The sequence below is a fragment of the Nilaparvata lugens genome, chromosome 10, assembly GCF_014356525.2.
Source record: "Nilaparvata lugens isolate BPH chromosome 10, ASM1435652v1, whole genome shotgun sequence".
NCBI classification, from domain to species: Eukaryota; Metazoa; Arthropoda; class Insecta; order Hemiptera; family Delphacidae; genus Nilaparvata; species Nilaparvata lugens.
The window spans coordinates 38,869,792-38,889,057 of record NC_052513.1 but is presented as its reverse complement, the minus strand read 5'-3'; the positions used below and the strand labels follow the sequence as shown (position 1 = coordinate 38,889,057).

Sequence of the window (19,266 nt, the reverse complement as noted above, 5' to 3'; positions counted from 1 at the left end):
CTTTAATCTCTTGTGCGCTACTTTTTTTTTTGTTCATCTTTTAGGAAAAGATTCCTCAAAGTGTGATAGTACTATTCGAATGAACAACTTGTATAGAGTATTAGAATTAGACGTTATATTGAGCATATTATATAGGTCTGTCCAGTCTTCTTGGTCCAAGAAAAGCTTGAATTTGGAGATGTTCTGTTTAGAAAATATTCTTATAAGTTTTGTATTTTTTTTTGAATTTTTTGAGTTTAATTGAAATGATTTAAAAGACGTCAATGTATTATAAGGAAACTGAACTAACTGTGCTGTGTGATCGGACAAACAAGTTTCAATTATTGAATTTTTACACATTAGTTTGTTTATTGCTGAGTCGGATGCTTTATTATCTATGCATGTCAGAGAGTCCTTTGCAATCCTAGTTGCATGTGTAAAATGTAGGGTTAAATTATAAGAGCTTAGCACTTCACTTAGCCTTGAACAGGAAAGTGAGTTTTTCAGTGTATCTATATTAAATCTCCACATATTATTAGTTTGTGTCTTGGAAATTTTCTGGAGCATAACTCTAACAGCCCACTAAGACGATCAAAAAATTTATTTAATGAGAGTTTGGAATTTATAGGTGGTCTATAAATATTTATGACAACAATGTTCAAAAACCCTCCGCTGACGAATCCTCCGTAGAAAGCAGGGCAAATCTATTATTCACTGGAATAGCATTCGACTCTCTGTGAAGGGGTTTAGATTTGATCGTAATTCTAGGCCTAATAAAGTCGTTTTGAGGATGGTTTAATACTAAGATTATTGAAATCATTTCGTCATCCCATTAAATTATTTTGATTATTTATTTCGTCAATTATCGCAGTTTTGTTTAATAGATCCTCTTTCAAAATTTCTATTTCAAGAACCTCAATACTAGTTTTCAACATTTTACTCTCTTTCTCAGCCCACCCCTCATACACTAAAGAGTCCTCAAAATTTTCCTTTCTTTTATTCTTCTCTTCTTTCAGAATCCTAGCCATCGATTCATTTTCATCTGATATATCGGTGAGCATTTTTCTTAGGTCACTATTGTCTGAAATTACATTGTCCAACTTATTTAGCACTTCAATAATATGCGGTATTACGTCGGCGACAGCATTTTCCGTTGATATATCTGCAATACTCGCAAGTGAACTTCTTATATTTATAGCGAAATCAATCACCAAGTCGTTGCACAGTTCGTTTTTTAAATCACTGAGTTCCAATCTCTGTTCGTCACTATTAACTTTTTCGCGTCTAATTTGGGTCACTAAGCGTTCATTCATTTTGAAATTCAAAAATTGCGCTTAGATCGTTGCTAGGATACCGGTGTAAACAAACGATAATGTCAACAGGTGATAATCAAACGCTCTAGCGCCGATAGGAGGCTAAACTTTAATTTTTATCTTATCGCACCAAGTTTATTGTTGAATCTTGACTGCTTGCCGGCAATATGATCACAACACGCTCAGATGTAGACGTTGTTCATCAAACATGCACAAGATTGTAACAAAATTCACGTCACTATACCGTTAATGCAATAATGTTCATCCGGCACAAAGAGTGAGGTTAAAATCTAGACAAGTTAACAAATCGTTCACGAAAAGAAAATCATACGGCAACCGAAACTGTTTCAGTTTTCCCTAGGAAAACCCTATTTCATATTTTTCGTAAAACAGCACTTAACAACTTCGAACGTAAGTAAAATTAATTTAATTGAAAATATTAGAGAACAAATCAAACTACGTATTATTACAGGCAGATCAGCTAAATATAGATAAATAATATCTAGGTGCCCAATCCATTGTAGCCTCTGGGATTTTATATGTCGTAAGTAATAATTATACTATTTTTCATGTTTCCTGGACATGAGGGGATTGCATTTTACAACACAAAATTTCCCCAGTGCAAAGCACAGGTTACCTGCTAGTTCAAGATACAGTTTGTAATAGATAAATAATAATCTTTAGTCAAAAATGAATAATCATATTTCAATATTCATCTTTATTATTATCAAAATTTGATTTTTTTCTCTAGTATTGCCATAAACTTATATATATATATATATAATATATATATATATATTATATATATATATATATATATATATATATATATATATATGAGTGCGAAATGGCACTCATTCACTGACTGACTGACTCACTCACTCACTCACTCGCAGAACTAAAATTCTACCGGATCAAAAACGTTAAAATTTGGTAGGTATGTTCAGTTGGCCCTTTAGAGCCAAGGGTGGTTTTCTAAGGGTGGTTTTTAAGGGTTTAAAGTTCGTCTTTTAGCATGTATATTCTTCTTATTCTCTTAATTATAATTTATTGAAAAATGTCCATACCATATGTTAATATAGAACTATAATCTAGAGAGAGTACCTCTTTGAAACAGTTGTTAACTGGTAAATAAATTAATAATTTTGTCAGGTTGGCATTAAGTTGAGTTGACTTTGTTAGGTTGGCACCAAGTTGAAGATTGAAATACATTTATCGCGGAAAAATTGATTGGGCACAGCTACTTCAATCAGAGCTATTCCTGGGAATATTATATTACTAGCCGTCAGGCTCGCTTCGCTCGCCATATCCGTTTAGCCAGACGTTTAGTCTGGACCCCCGACTGGATCGTCCTAACATATGATAAGAATGCAGGCGAGCGAAGCGAACCTGCTGATCTCATTCTTGGACGATCCAGTCGGGGGTTCAGGGGGCGGAGCCTCCTGGCTAGACGGATATGGCGAGCGAAGCGAACCACTTTCACCTTGATTGAATTGTATAGTTATAATTATTATAGTTTAGCTTACCTTGTTGAATCAAAGTTTTTCTATTGGAAGTAATAGTATCGTTTTCTGTTTTGGTACTCGTCACCGGCACTCAAACAGTGGTTTAGCTGGTTTCGCCAAATTAGTATATTATTATGTTAAAAATTATACTTCTTAATCTAAAATATTACATTTTGTAATCTGTATATATTTGTGAACATTTTTTGTAAGGCAATAAATTTGATTTGATTTGATCTTTAAATAAAGATAAGGACACCTTTGTCGGTCCCGGCTGCCGAAAAAGCAGTCGTTAGGTCATGTCAGAGGCCCTGAAATTGATCAGTTGCGACCTGAAAACTCTGACACCAGACCTGAGCCAGCCAGGTCACTCGATATTAATATTATCATCTTTAAATAATCATCTTTTAATATTTTTTGTCGCAGGTCAGCCAACATGAGCGGCGAAAAGTGTGAAACCCAGCAGCCGACAGGTGTGCCACTACAGCAGGTGGTCGATCAGCTGACCGCTTTCGCGCCTCTGTCGCTTGCTGAGCCCTGGGACAATGTCGGCCTTCTGCTGGAGCCATACACGGCCCGACCCGTGTCCGCCATCTTGCTAACCAACGACCTCACACGGCCCGTCATGCAGGAGTGCCTCTACAAGAAAATAGACATGATCATCGCCTACCATCCGCCGATATTCAGCGGCAAGAAACGAATCACTAACAAGAATTGGCAGGTATGATTCAGTGTTTCAATGATTTCAGCCAGAAAATATACATGTACTACACTATAGTGAGTTCCACGTTGAAATGACAGTATTTGATTAACATTTGTGTTGCTATCCTTGTCTATCATCCTTGTATCATCTACGTATCAACTTTGTATCATCTTCCTATAGTGAGGTCCACGTTATAATGGTAGTATTTGATTAAGATTTGTGTTGCTATCCTTGTCTATCATCTACGTATCAACTTTATATCATCTTGCTATAGTGAGGTCCACGTTATAATGGCAGTATTTGATTAACTTTGGTGTTGCTATACTTGTTTATCATTCTACAAAGCAGATAGCGCTACCCTTTTATAGCTCTGCAACGTTGCCAGATCGTTTTTAACAATGTTTAACTACAATTTTGAACTTTATTATGAAAATTAATTATTAAATAAGTGAAAAATGTGTTTTCTTGACGAATGAAATATAATTGATATTTTAACTAGAACGAACAGTTAATATTACATCAGATATACCGGTATCAGCTATCCTCTATAGAAGGCAGTGGCAAGGCAGAGAATCGATAACACTAACACTGTAGGTCTACATTGACGTTCTCACAAGTTGATCCTTATTTGCATTGAAATCAATAGTGAAGTCCACGTTATTATGGCAGTGAAACGTTGCTGATTCTCAGCCTTGCCACTGCCTTCTATTAGGTGATAGTTTTCAGCTTTTATTTGAACCCTTCCGGAGTACGGGTTACCTACTAGTCTATATATATAAAACCGAAATGGCACTCACTCACTCACTCACTCACTCACTGACTCACTCAATCGCATAACTAAAAAGTAAAAATCTACCGGACCAAAAACGTTCAAATTTGGTAGGTATGTTCAGTTGGCTCTTTAGAGGCGCACTAAGAAATCTTTTCGCAATATTTTAACTCCAAGGGTGATTTTTAAGGGTTTAAAGTTCGTCTTTTAGCATGTATATTCTTCTTATTCTCTTAATTATAATTGAAAAATGTCCATACCATAATTATGTTAATATAGAAATATAATCTAGAGAGAGTACCTCTTCGAAACAGTTGTCAACTGGTAAATAAATTAATAATTTTGTCAGGTTGGCATTAAGTTGAGTTGACTTTGTTAGGTTGGCACCAAGTTAAAGATTGAAATGCATTTATTGCGGAAAAATTGATTGGGCACTGCTACTTCAATCAGAGCTATTCCTGGGAATATTATACTACTAGTCGTCAGGCTCGCTTCGCTCGCCATATCCGTTTAGCCAGACGTTTAGTCTGGACCCCCGATTGGATCGTCCTAACATAATGATAAAAATGATCAAATGAAAAATGCAGGCGAGCGAAGCGAGCCTGCTGATCTCATCCTTGGACGATCCAGTCGGGGGTCCAGGGGGCGGAGCCCCCTGGCTAGACGGATATGGCGAGCGAAGCGAGCCTGACGGGTAGTATAATATATATTGTTCTTTAATGTCTTAAATTGTATTTATCTTGTATATCTGACAGGATCAACTCATATCCTGCTGTATGGAGAACCGCATTGCATTGTATTCGCCGCATACCACTTGGGATTCTGTGCCTGATGGAGTAACTGACTGGTTGGCTAGCGCTTTTGGAGGTAATCATCATTTTAAAATCCAAATCATCATTAAAAAATATGAAAATATAAAACCCAAAATGAAATATTTTCATTCTCTTTTTTCAAAATTTCTTCTCTTTCTTGTCTTAAATTGTCTAGGAGGGCAAGATATACTAAGACATAGATAAGGTTTCTCACGAAAAAAATATACAGGATGTCCCAAGACAGGTGTAACACCCAAAGATCATAGATTATACTTTAGATTTTCAACAAAGAATGACCAGTAATAGCTATTTATGAATAAAGAGCGTAATGCGCGACTTTATCGCTCACGCAAAACAGTTATCACGCGACGCGAAGCGGAGCGTGATAGTTTTGCAAGAGCTATAAAGAAGCATTACGCGCGAATTACATACAACATTTTTTCTACAACTGCACAAACCTGTTAAATCACTTTTATCTGGTGGAGTTTATAATAATTCGTCTACACTGATATCCATCATGGCTGTAGAATCGGTAGCGTAAGTATATTCAAGTCCACAAAAGCCTCCCTACACGAATCATTAAACCCAAGACCAGCCAGGTAGCGGATTGCTCTTTTTTGAAGCTTGAATATCCTTTGGAAGTGAATATTTGGACACCCACCCAATATTGACTTTAACCACATACCGACTTTTTAGGTTAAGATCTGACCGAGAGTCGTTTGTCTTTTGGCGAGCTGCTTATCATCAGCTGATTAGCGAGCGTAAAGAAACTCTTCTGCTTATGCGCGTATGATCAGCAAGCGTAAAGAAAATCTACTGCGCATGCGCGGATGGTTAGCGAGCGAAAAAGTAGATTCTCCTCAGAAATAAGCTGTTTTACGAGGAGAATAGACTATGTAAATTCTTTCTTTACGCGCAGTTGTAGAAAACATTTTTCTACATCGACCTAAGTTTTCAAGATAAATAGATTCTTCTATATTTTTGCGTCAATAACTAGATAACTATAAGTCAAATCCAATTCTAAGGATATGTTCGGAAAGAGGGAGAGATTTCCAATTAGATTAATATAATTTTAAAGTATTTTCATTGAAAAACTTTAATGGAATATAAGATCATAGTGATGGTTATTATCACCATGTATAATAATCATTTCTACTGAGAACATTCTATTACCTATGGTTAATATAGTATCTTCAGGTTTGTTTGATTTTACTAGTTATTCATTTGAGATCTCTTCGATCAATTATTGTCCTGCTTAATTTTTTTTTTCAATTTTATTTCCAACCATCATCGATTGACCGCTTCGGAGTCGTGTAACACAAATTATGAAAATAATTTATTATGATGTTTGATTTCGTGACTCTATGATACTCGTTATGTATAAAAAATGGCGGGTTTGAAACTAATATCAGCCACAGAGGCCATCATTTTAATAATAAGCATAATTAGAAATAAATCTTATATTTCTTAGAAACTCACATGCGGTTTTCTGCCAAAAAGGTTGACAAAAGGCTCCAAGGGCCGGTTTCCGAGCTCGGGATTTAGCTAAGTTCTAGACTTTAAAAAGCTGGTATCAGAAAATTGGCTTTCCGAAACGATCGTAGTCCACGTTTAAATTAAATTTTGAAAAACGAACACAAAATGAAATGAAGAAAAAATAGTTAAAGTTTCAGCTATTTTGAATTATTTAGGAATGTTTCATTCCGTCAAGGAAAAAGTTTCCAATTATAGCAATGAGAAAATAAAGATTATCATGAAAACTACGACTACGCTCCGTTTCGGGATGCCAATTTTCTGACTGCAGCTGTTGAAGTCTGGAACTTAGGTAAATCCCGAGCTCGGAAACCGGCCCTATACTTTTATTTTACTTTAGAAAAATAAGTTAGTAAAATAGTTGAAAAATGTAAAATTCGTAAAAATGACAATTTTCATAAAATGAGAAAATGTTGAGGCTGTTTGTAACCAAACTTCAATCGTGGATTGTTACAGATAAATCATCATTCAAATCCGTGAGTGTACTGGAGCCTCATACATCTTTCGCTAAACCAGCAGACCACAAGTTTTCTGTGAGAGTTTCTTGTTCTGGTTTTTCTTGTGGAGAGGAATCCAAGATTGACGATAGTCTTCAAAAAATTGGGCTTAAAATCACTAATTTCGATTCAGATGGGTGAGTATCAAACTATCAAACTACTGGAAAGTCTTTCAGAAGTGGGAACTCTGGTTCCCACAAGAATGTGGTTGGAAAGAGGGAGAAATTTCCAATAATTTGTTCCTTTGTTTGACTTTTTTGAACTTTTATGAGCGCTCAAAGGTTGAAAAAGTGCATTCTTCAAGTTGAAAGTCGAATTTCGAACAGTTCGAACTCTCATAAAAAGTTCAAAAACAAAGGGTCAAATTACATGACTCTTATTAGGAATTTCTTCCTCTTTCCAACAACATGCTTAGAACTAGATTTCGTCTGATAATTTCTAGTTATCGACGTTTCTCAATAATATCGAAAAATCTATACATCTTGAAAACTAAGGTCGATATAAGAAAATTGGACATTATTCGTTGCAAATTTAATGTAGAATATATGATCTCCGGCTGCTACACCTTTCGTGGGATACTCTGTAACCCACTTTTTTATAGATTGTTCATGAAATTTAGAGTGTATTATAATTGTTAAACTATGTAATTTATACATTTTTACAGTTTTCAGATAATAAATCACTCACTTGTTAAGTTTCAGATCAATGAGGATCTTTTCAGGAACATGTGCCAAGAGCTCCTTGTTGGACCTTCGTAGCTACGCATCTACTCTATATGATGGTTCATGTGAAGTCTACAACTTAGTGCCGGTAAAACCCTACCAAATTTTATCAAACCCTATAATATATCGTATAATATCATGAAAAAAATACTATTGAATGTTTAGGCTACATTTTTGTGTAGTAACAATTTAGACAATTTAGATTTAACAATTTTGTAGTAACATTTCATTTGTGAACCATAACGTCATGCCAAACGTCATTCATGTAGATTTTTCTACAAATCTCAGGCTCGGTTGCACAACAGCCGGTCAAATTTCAACCGTGATTAGTTTCACGAGAACCAATCAGAGAAGGCGTTTTTGAAAAGACGGCTTCTTTGATTGGTTCTCGTGGAATTAATCACGGTTAAAATTTGACCGGTTGTTGTGCAACCGGAAATAAGTCTGTCAGAAAGTGATCCAGAGTAAGGTTTATTATTTTATTACTTACGTAAATAATTTTTCGCCCCACTTGGATGTAATGAGCTGGTTTACGTGCGTCATATGGAGGCCGAAAATGATTGTTTTCTGACCAGGCCGGTAAAATTTTTAAGGCCCTAGGGCTGTAAAATAACCTTGAAGTCAGCTGATTCTGATTTGATGTGAACGTGTTTACAAAATAGTTTATGAAACGGAATCAGTTTATGCTTCTAGAATTGAATAAAGTATTTCGCAATAAGATACTATCATTTTATTTGGATGAATGAAATACAAATAAGATATTATAAACTATTCAAATTCAATTTTCAAAGTATAATAGAATCTAACCTCAAACCTCAAAGTACTTCGATTATCACAAAACATGGTGAATAATTTTGGAACTACTTGGGCAATATCCATGATGCTGAACGTTTTTACAAATAATTTATAAAACGGAATCAGTTTATGCTTCTAGAATTGAATGAAGTATTCTGCAATAATATACTATCATTTTATTTGGATGAATGAATGCAGATAAAATATATATTATAAACTATTCAAATTCGATTTTTAGAGTAGGATAGAACTTCTAACCTAAACTTCCCAAGTCGATGACAACAAGCATTGTTGATGTTGACATTCAGATTGGCCAAATTTCAAGTGTGCTAAGACAGCTGATCAAAAAACTTTTCATTATTTGTGTTTATTATTCAATAATTAAAACATTTATAATAATATCATCTTATTGTCATTTGAAAGAAAAAAAAGAATAAACTCAACCTCCCACATAATTGAACATAATCTTTTAAGTTATATAAAAATACTTGGACAATTTCCTGATATTCGGATTACCTCAGATTTGCTAGAGCCATCAACTTCCACTTTTGCTTTCGGAAGTGCTTAATGAACAATTATTCTCATATATATATTGTTTATTTTTCTGTGTGGCGAAAAATAGTGTGGCAAAAATGTTTTTCCGGCTCTCAATCTTTTCTAGTCCTCGGCCTACGGCCTCGGACTTGAAATCCGATTTCGAGCCGGAAAAGTCTCATTTTCAGCCCTAGGTGCGAAATATACTATTAATACATTGTCTGTAAAACATGTGCTGGCATGTAAATAGCGCAATTCTGCCCAATTTGACAACGCTGATATTTAGTCATCTGAAAGCCCAAGTCCCTCCGATTATATTATAAATCAATTCTATTATATTATTTAATAATAATTAAAACATAATTCTATTATATTATTTAATAATAATTAAAACATAATTCTATTATATTATTTAGAGTAAAGTAAGTGAGCATGAGTAACTTGCTATAATTTGCATATTTCAGAAAAGTAGAAAGTATCCTAATTTTTTGGGTACTTTTATTCATTATTCGAGAGAGTTATCAGCCTGTTGTCCTTTCCCAATCATATGGGGAAAATATGATTTGTCATTATTAAATGAAATAAATACCGTAATTTTCATTACTTTAAAAAAACTTGAATGTTATGCGCTCATTATTTGAAAAACTTTTATTCATCATTATTAATATCGGGGCACCGAGCTTCGCTCGTTATTTATTTATTGATAAACAGAACACTATTCTTTAAAATGATTGGGGAAGGATCAACAGGCACAGACCAAAACTGTTTCTTCCCCGAATTTCGACTTATACACTATAAATACGGTAGTCCACAAAGTAGGTTATGTTTCATACACTTGAATTCAGGTCCAATTTTCAGTCAAAACATTTTAAAGCAGAAAATTTCTAATTTAGATGGTTTACAAACCAAATTGAATATCAAAATAACACTCACTAATCACTTAAAATTGTGAAATAATGATTAACTTTGAATATGATATACTCTAATTTGGAATGATTTACCATGCCATGTCAACAAATCAGATTATTTTGATCAAGTCGATTATAATTTCTATATAATATTTCTCGTGAGATGAGCTGATTGATTCAACAGCTGAACATAATTCTGTCTCTCTCCCACACATGCATTCGCATCTTCTGTTATCGACAGACATCGAAATTATCATCTGTTTTTCAAGGATGAATAATTATTATCCTTTTCATGTCCTTCAGCGAGTTTTCCCAGGGATGAGACCTAGTGCGATCGAATTTTTATATCATAAACCTACTATGTTCCAAATTTCGTGAAAATTGTTTGAGCCGTTTTCGAGATCCGTTGGACAACAATAACCATATAATCATGTAATCATATAATCATATAAATAAATATTTATATAAATACAGAATTTGCTTGTTTAATATAATAGAATTAATTTGAGAAGGTCTCTGCCTGTTGTCCTTTTCCAATTATATTAAATAGATATGATTTGTGACCATTAAATGAAATGAAAAATCTCATGACTTTAAATAACTTGAATGTTTGGCACATTTCAATTTTTATTGTGTGTTTATGTTGAATACAGTTGATGATTGATTGATTAATTGATTTCAGTTACCAGAGCCAGGTACGGGAGGGGGAAGGCTGGTTGAACTTAAACAACCAATCACAATTGAGGCAGCCATCGACATGATGAAAGCTCATCTTGAAGTGAAGCATGCTAGGATAGCTTATGCTGTGGGAGCTACTAAAGGTGAATATTATTGAAAATGGAATAAATTTTATTCATAAACCATGATTTTAAGGTGTAGGCACACAGCAGCACATTGACGTTAGCAGAGAAAAATAATTGAACATATGTAAGCAGACATATTGGGACAGATGAAGAAGATAATCTGTGTGAATCTATCTATTTATTTATTTATTTACTAGCTTACCCGGCGAACTTCGTACCGCCAAAACTTAAATGTTTATCATGTCACACTTGACTTTATTTGGTGAATCTTGAAATTTTTATCTGACAATCAATATTTTCATGTACATCACAATACGGACTTCCTATGTGCTTAGTCATGCAGCATTTATTATTCCGAAAACATATTCTTCTCAATCAATTGGTAGTAATATCTATCAGTAAAGTGTTAATTAAAAAAAATAGGTAACTTAAATCAGTGTTTCAGATATGAATTTAATGCTTTCATAGTTGTTGATTGTGAATAGATGGTCCAGGAAATATGCGATGTACGATGAATTACACAGAATTTCATATTCTTCCCATCTTCCATTTCAGGATGAATATAAGCTAAGCTAAATTCAAAAAATTGTAAATTATTCTGTCATTCTTCAGTAATTAATGAATGCAATATGAACAACACTCTTTCATGAGGTGAATAATTTTTCCCAACATTTTCCATGACGTGCTTATTACAGCTGGTAACTTTAGAAGATAAATCATATTATCACAATATGATCTTGAATCATGATCATCTTTCCGTTCTTCGGTAGCCGCTCGGCCGAAAGTTTCGAAAACATAGGTCTGTAAAATGGATCAATAAATAATTATTATTAGCCCCCCCATTAAAATTTCTGGTCAGAAACCATCCCCTTTATTCATACAACATATTCCCAAAGTTTCATGCCGTTCTGTCAAGTAGTTTTCAAGTCTATAGGGAACAAACAAACAAACAAACAGACATTCATATTTTATATATGTATATATAGATTCATTTATTTATGTATTTATTTATTTATCTACTTATTTATTAATTTATAACAAGAACAAGGAATACTGCAAGCATTACGCCCAAATCAGTCTACTACTATTCACATTCAAATTGACAATGTAAGTAAAATGGAAGATTCACTACAGCAATACATTTCATGCAACTTATTCAAGTTATAAAAAATATAAGCACAAATACAGTATACGAAAAGTTTCAGTAAGAATAAGTGAATGAAATATTAGTATAAGAATAGATAATTTAGCTTACGCAAGTTATTATAAACGAATAATAATTAATAATGAATTTATTGCCAAATATAAGAAATAGTCTATTTCTACAAATAAAATAATAATTAAATTACAATAGTTTTTGGCGTGACTGTAAAAAGAAGCCTTGAGCTCCAGCCACGAGTTGGCACAAGTTGGCTTACACGAAAAGTTTAAGTAAGCGGAGGAGAATAAAATATTAGTATTAAAAAAAACTATTCAGATATAAGAATCAGAACAAAGTAAATAATAAAAATCTAATATTACTTAATCATGTAGAAATTAAATAGTATGTAAAGTAATTTTAATTAATTAATTAAAATTAATTATGTATTAATATCAATTATGTATACCATCAGGCACAGAATCCCAAGTTGTATGCGGCGAATACAATGCAATGCGGTTCTCCATACAGCAGGATATGAGTTGATCCTGTCAGATATACAAGATAAATACAATTTAAGACATTATAATTATATCATAAAGTGGACCTTACTATTGATTTCAATGTAAATGGGGATCCACTTATTAGAACGTCAATGTAGGCCTACATATCTGTGGAAACGTCATTCTATGAATGTATTTTATAGTGAGGTCCACGTTATAATGGCAGTGTTCGATCAGCAATGGTATTGCTATCCTTGTCTATCACTCAACAAAGCGGATAGCGCTATCTCTTTCTCGCTTTGCTCTGTTGCCAGATCGTCTTTTAACAATGTAGAAATAATAATTAACAAAATATTTCATCTTAATCATGATAATTCATTATGAAATTATTGGAAAATATAATTTCTTGCTTAATAAAATATATTTGATTTTTTTAACGAGAATGTTAACAGTTAACATTAACAGTGTAACAGTTAATATTACAATATAGGGGCACCGAGCTTCGCTCGTTATTTATTGATAAACAGAACACAATAATTCTTCAAAATGATTGGGGAAGGACTAACAGGCACAGCCCAAAACTGCTTCTTCCCCGAATTCTGATTTATACACTATAAATATTCCAAAAAGTAGGTTATGTCCCATAAACTTGAATTCAGGTCAAATTTTCAGTCCAAATATTTGAAAACATTAACGTTCTAATTTAGATTGTTTACAAACCAAATTGAATAACAAAATAACACTCACTAATCACTTTGAACTGTAAAATAATGATTAACTTTGAATATTATGATATACCATCTCATGTCAACAAATCAGATTATTTTGATCGAGTCAATTAACATTTCTAGATTTCTCGCGAGATACGGTAAGCTTATTGATTACACAGCTGATCTCCCACACAGGCACACGCTTCTTCTGTTATCGACAGACGACGAAATTATCATATGTTTTTCCAAGGATGAATTATCCTTTTCATGTCCTTCAGCGAGTCTTCCCAGAGATGAGACCTAGTGCAATCGAATTTTTATATCATAAGCCTACTATGTTCCAGATTTCCTGAAAATCGTTAGAGCCGTTTTCGAGATTCGTTGAACATAAATAACCAGATATATAAATATAAAAATATAAAGATATAAGAATATAAAAATATAAACAGATATACAGAAATTGCTCTCTTAATATAATAGGTTCAATCAACCTGTATCAGCTACCAGAGAAGGCAGAGGATCGGCAACGTTGTTCTCCTATCTTTCTCCACTGCTATTATAACGTAAACCTGACTATAGGCCAGGTTGAAAAACGAACGAACTAATGAATGAATAAAGGGACAAATAAATGAACGAATAGACAAATAAATAGATAAAATAATTATTGATTATTGTTTTTGTGAATTGTTTCAGAGACTCAGATCAGCAGCATAGCGGTGGTTCCCGGCTCGGGAGCGAAACCATTATCAGGTGTGACTGCCCTTAAGGGTATGGGAATCGCTCTCAATCGTCCGAAACGCTTTTAAATTAATAGTCAGTATGTCGACTATTATGAGAGGATAGAAAAGATTTTTCACAGACACAGTCTGTAGAATAATATCGGGAAGACAACAGTCTGTCGTTGTCAGGGTAGGAAAGGATTTTTCCAGGATTTTCCACAAGGAAAATATCGAGTCAGAGACTCCTAATTCAGGAAAAGATTTCAATAGACTTTTCCAAGTAATTGCCAGTCTAAGGACTACCACAAGATCGATCTCTAATTTGCAACTGAGATCACGGGAAAATTCGTGAATTTTCCACAGGTAAAACCAGCAAATAATATTTGCTATTAAAGAAGACAGGTTTCTAAGAATTTTAGAAAGGATTCGCGGGTCTGAAAACCCGCGACTAGGACGATCTCGAATCTGGAACTGAGATCAGGAAGGATTTTAACACAGGAAGAATAAGAGAAAGAAAGAGAAAGGATGCCGCAGTCTAGAAACTTCGGCGAGGAAGTCCTCAAGCTGTACCTGAGAGCTAGAAGGATTTTAGAATAGGGAAAGTGAAGAGAAAGAAAGAGAAAGGACGTCGCAGTCTACCAACTTCGACAAGGACGAACTCAAGCTGTACCTGAGTTCTCTAGGAAATGATTGGAATTTCCTACTTGGAATTGCAGCAAGTCAGAAACTGCTAAGCGAATTTAAAATACAGGGCCACTCTATAGTATGAAAACTAAGCAAGGAAAATTTACCATAAATGATAATAATCTCTCTACAAGGATAAAAATTAATCGAGAAAACTTTTCTCAAAAGGAACAGGGATTTTCCCACAAGAATAAAAATTAATTGAGTAAAACTATTCTTAAAAAGGACAGGGATTTCCCTACAAGAATAAAAACTCAATGGAGAAAAATTACTCTTTAAACTAAAGGCCACCTTACTACAGAGAAGGAAAAATATACGGACTACCAGTCCTGACATACAATTACCTGAATCGACGTGGATACTGATACGGAGAATAGCGAACCGATCCTCACTTCCCGTATTATAATTAAAAACGTCGTGAAGCGACAGAGTCGAGACTTATAAATTAAGTACTCAAAAATAATCTGCTATAAGAGCCTAGCTAAATTCCCCACTCAACTATTTGTAACACAACTTGAGATCCCTTACAGGTTTCAAAACCAAGGAATTCGTTCACCCCCAGTGATACGAATTTAGGAAAAATAACCAACAAGAAAGAAAATCCCCCAGGAAGTTCTATCTTCAAATACAGTCGGCAATTCGAAATACAATATTCCATTCACTAAAACACAGAATAGAATATTAACCCTCTAGTACACCACTATTAGGAGCGCCGCTCGGAACGCAGCCGTACACAAACCCGTTCACCGAACTACTGCTTTCTCCCAGTCTTCTTGAAGCTGCACCGGGTCGCTGAAAATTAGGAGGCCGGGGGAAAGAGCTTCCTGACCAATGAGAGTCTGAAAAGACGATCACGCCACTGGTCATGTGACGGGGTTTTGACTCAGCTGCTCCTGATGCTAAGGGTGCAGCAAATGATGACAATGATAGTAATTGCTACACTATTCAGGCCGGTAAACAATATTTCTATTCCAGAAATTTCATGAAGAGCGATACCAACCCGACTCGGTAGCCGCTCAGAGTGGTAAACAAGATCTGGAAATATCTGTTAGATGAATCCGCTGCTGATGATTTAAAGGGGTTGACGGCGATGGTGATGATGTGCATGTACACAACTGCAAATCTAACAAAATATATCCGGCAGTCGACCCTATTCTAATTCTAAAATAGAATAAATTCGCTAAATTACGCTGGACGACGGCTCTCCATCCGTCACAAAAATTCACTTTGTGACACCATACAAGATAAATAATTTAGGACATTATAAATCATAACGTGGACCTCATATTGATTCAATGTAAATGGGGATCCACTTATGAGAACGTCAATGTAGGCCTACATATCTGTGGAAACGTCATTCTATGAATGTATTTATAGTGAGGTCCACGTTATAATGGCAGTGTTTGATTAGCAATGGTATTGCTATCCTTGTCTATCACTCAACAAAGCGTATAGCGCTATCTCTTCTCGCTTTGCTCTGTTGCCAGATCGTCTTTTAACAATGTAGAAATAATAATTAACAAAATATTTCATCTTAATCATGATAATTCATTATGAAATTATTGGAAAATATAATTTCTTGCTTAATAAAATATATTTGATTATTGTAACGAGAATGAACAGTTAATATTACAATATAGGGGCACCGAGCTTCACTCGTTATTTATTGATAAACAGAACACAATAATTCTTCAAAATGATTGGGGAAGGACTAACAGGCACAGCCCAAACTGTCTTCCCCGAATTTTGATTTATACACTATAAATATTCCAAAAAGTAGGTTATGTCCATACACTTGAATTCAGGTCAAATTTTCAGTCCAAATATTTGAAAACATAAACGTTCTAATTTGAGTTTACAAACCAAATTGAATAACACTCACTAATCACTTTGAACTGTAAAATAATGATTAACTTGATATATGATATACCATCTCATGTCAACAAATCAGTATTTTGATCGAGTCAATTAACATTTCTAGATTTCTCGCGAAATACAGTAAGCTTATTGATTACACAGCTGATCTCCCACACAGGCACACGCTTCTTCTGTTATCGACAGACGACGAAATTATCATCTGTTTTTCCAAGGATGAATTATCCTTTTCATGTCCTTCAGCGAGTCTTCCCAGTGATGAGACCTAGTGCAATCGAATTTTTATATCATAAGCCTACTATGTTCCAGATTTCCTGAAAATCTTTAGAGCCGTTTTCGAGATTCGTTGAACATAAATAACCAGATATATAAATATAAAAATATAAAGATATAAGAATATAAAAATATAAACAGATATACAGAAATTGCTCGCTTAATATAATAGGTTCAATCAACCTGTATCAGCTACCAGAGAAGGCAGAGGATCGGCAACGTTGTTCTCCTATCTTTCTCCACTGCTATTATAACGTAAACCTGACTATAGGCCAGGTTGAAAAACGAACGAACTAATGAATGAATAAAGGGACAAATAAATGAACGAATATACAAATAAATAGATGAAATAATTATTGATTATTGTTTTTGTGAATTGTTTCAGAGACTCAGATCAGCAGCATAGCGGTGGTTCCCGGCTCGGGAGCGAAACCATTATCAGGTGTGAAAGCCGACCTGTACGTCACGGGAGAAATGCAGCATCACGATGTGCTAGCAGCCACGCACAATCACGCATCCGTGCTCATGACCACGCACTCTGACAGCGAACGTGGATTTCTCACGTATTTCCAAGATGAGCTCACCGAACGTCTCCAAGGCAAAGTCAAAATTCATGTCTCTCAGGCCGATTGTGATCCTATACAAGTTGTCTGAAACCAAGACTTCTAAATAGGAAATTGAATGACTGTAAAATCTGAATTCACTTCCAAACAATATATTGAATGACTGTTAGGGCCGTTTGCACAGTCAAAGTTTAAACTGTATTTGTTAAATACACATTAATTGTTAAATACACATAATTATTTGTTAAATACACATTAATTTGTTAATCACATTAATCAGCTGTTGGCTTAAACTCAAAATGAATCACATAATAACGGACGGTACTTGATAGGGTTTTAATCCAGTTTAAAATGAAATTTAGTTTAAACTGTCACTGTGCGAACGGCCCTCAAAGTACATAATGTCAGTAATATTATAGAGAAAATATAAGAATATATCCCTTGATTTGTAGAATTTATTCAAATTTTGGAAGTTTTGTATCAAATTTTGGTGTTGTATATCAATTTGAGATGATACTGTATCATATTGTGTTGAAACTGTATCATTTTGTGGTGATTCTGTATCATTTATGGTGATACCGTAGAGAAAAGATAGCATAAAGTGCAAACTGTCAGTAATGGTCATCGAGAAAAAATAGCATAAGAATACATCCCATGGTTTTTAGAATTCATTCAAAGTTTGGAAGTTTTGTATCAAATTTTGGTGTTGTATATCAATTTGAGATGATACTGTATCATATTGTGTTGAAACTGTATCATTTTGTGGTGATTCTGTATCATTTATGGTGATACCGTAGAGAAAAGATAGCATAAAGTGCAAACTGTCAGTAATGGTCATCGAGAAAAAATAGCATAAGAATACATCCCATGGTTTTTAGAATTCATTCAAAGTTTGGAAGTTTTGTATCAAATTTTGGTGTTGTATATCAATTTGAGATGATACTGTATCATATTGAGTTGAAACTGTATCATTTTGTGGTGATACTGTATCATTTATGGTGATACCGTAGAGAAAAGATAGCATAAAGTGCAAACTGTCAGTAATGGTCATCGAGAAAAAATAGCATAAGAATACATCCCATAGTTTTTAGAATTCATTCAAAGTTTGGACGTTTTGTATCCAATTTTGGTCCTGTGTATCGAGTTGAGATGAAACTGTATCATATTGTGTTGATACTGTATCATTTATGGTGCTACCGTAGAGAAAAGATAGCATAAGAAGATAACCATGGTATAGGGCGTTTTTGTTCCAAATTTCACTAGCAACTGAAGCCGATAGTTCTAGTAGTAGAAGCTATGTGACGCTGGTAGTCTCTCAGTCTGTGCCGTTCTTATACTTTCAACCCAACAACACAGTAATAATCGACAGTAATCTGCATGAGTTACCAAGAAATCGGCTTGAAGTTCGGAGCATAAACGACCTATACCATGGGATATCTTCTTAAGGTAGGCGCACACAGATCGTCATCGGACGGACGGCACACATCGGACGATTAGATTTGATGCATTGTTTTCAATTGGAGTGCGCATACCTATACGATGCATCAAATCTAATCGTCCGATCCGTCCGATGCGTGCCGTCCGTCCGATGATGATCTGTGTGCGCCTACCTTTATGCTATCTTTTCTCTATGGTAATATCAAGTCATTTCCATAATTCACACCAACTCTGTATGTATTGGCCGTTGATATATGATGAGAACAATTGATATGACAGCATTGTTGAAATTATGAGCTGAGGTATCACAATGCTGACAATTCCAGTGAATATCACTATACTAATCTGTTGAATTTGTTTGAGAACTGATTGAAAGCCAACTTTAAATACTCAAAGTAATATTGGAATTGCTTGGGAACATTGTATTAAAAAAATATTGTACACTAATAAAAAAGATGAAGCGTTTTAAAAAAATAAATATGTGAGATTAATAA

At 34.4% G+C, this 19,266-nt stretch overlaps 1 protein-coding gene across 2 annotated transcripts in view; it reads left to right on the top strand.

The window, feature by feature from the left end:
- Positions 1-19,266, top strand: part of LOC111045682 (probable cytosolic iron-sulfur protein assembly protein Ciao1) — a 27,134-nt gene extending 7,868 nt beyond the window's left edge. Inside the window, exons 1-7 of one of the 2 annotated variants that reach the window (XM_022331132.2) lie at positions 1,459-1,703; positions 3,221-3,515; positions 5,022-5,133; positions 7,068-7,245; positions 7,810-7,918; positions 10,750-10,888; positions 17,158-19,266. In XM_022331132.2, the coding sequence (XP_022186824.2) occupies positions 3,231-3,515; positions 5,022-5,133; positions 7,068-7,245; positions 7,810-7,918; positions 10,750-10,888; positions 17,158-17,426 (1,092 nt within the window). In that variant the 5' untranslated portion in view covers positions 1,459-1,703; positions 3,221-3,230 and the 3' untranslated portion in view covers positions 17,427-19,266. Of the gene's footprint in view, positions 1-1,458; positions 1,704-3,220; positions 3,516-5,021; positions 5,134-7,067; positions 7,246-7,809; positions 7,919-10,749; positions 10,889-17,157 lie in introns of those variants that run through there. The other variant, XM_022331131.2, reaches the window with a different exon arrangement.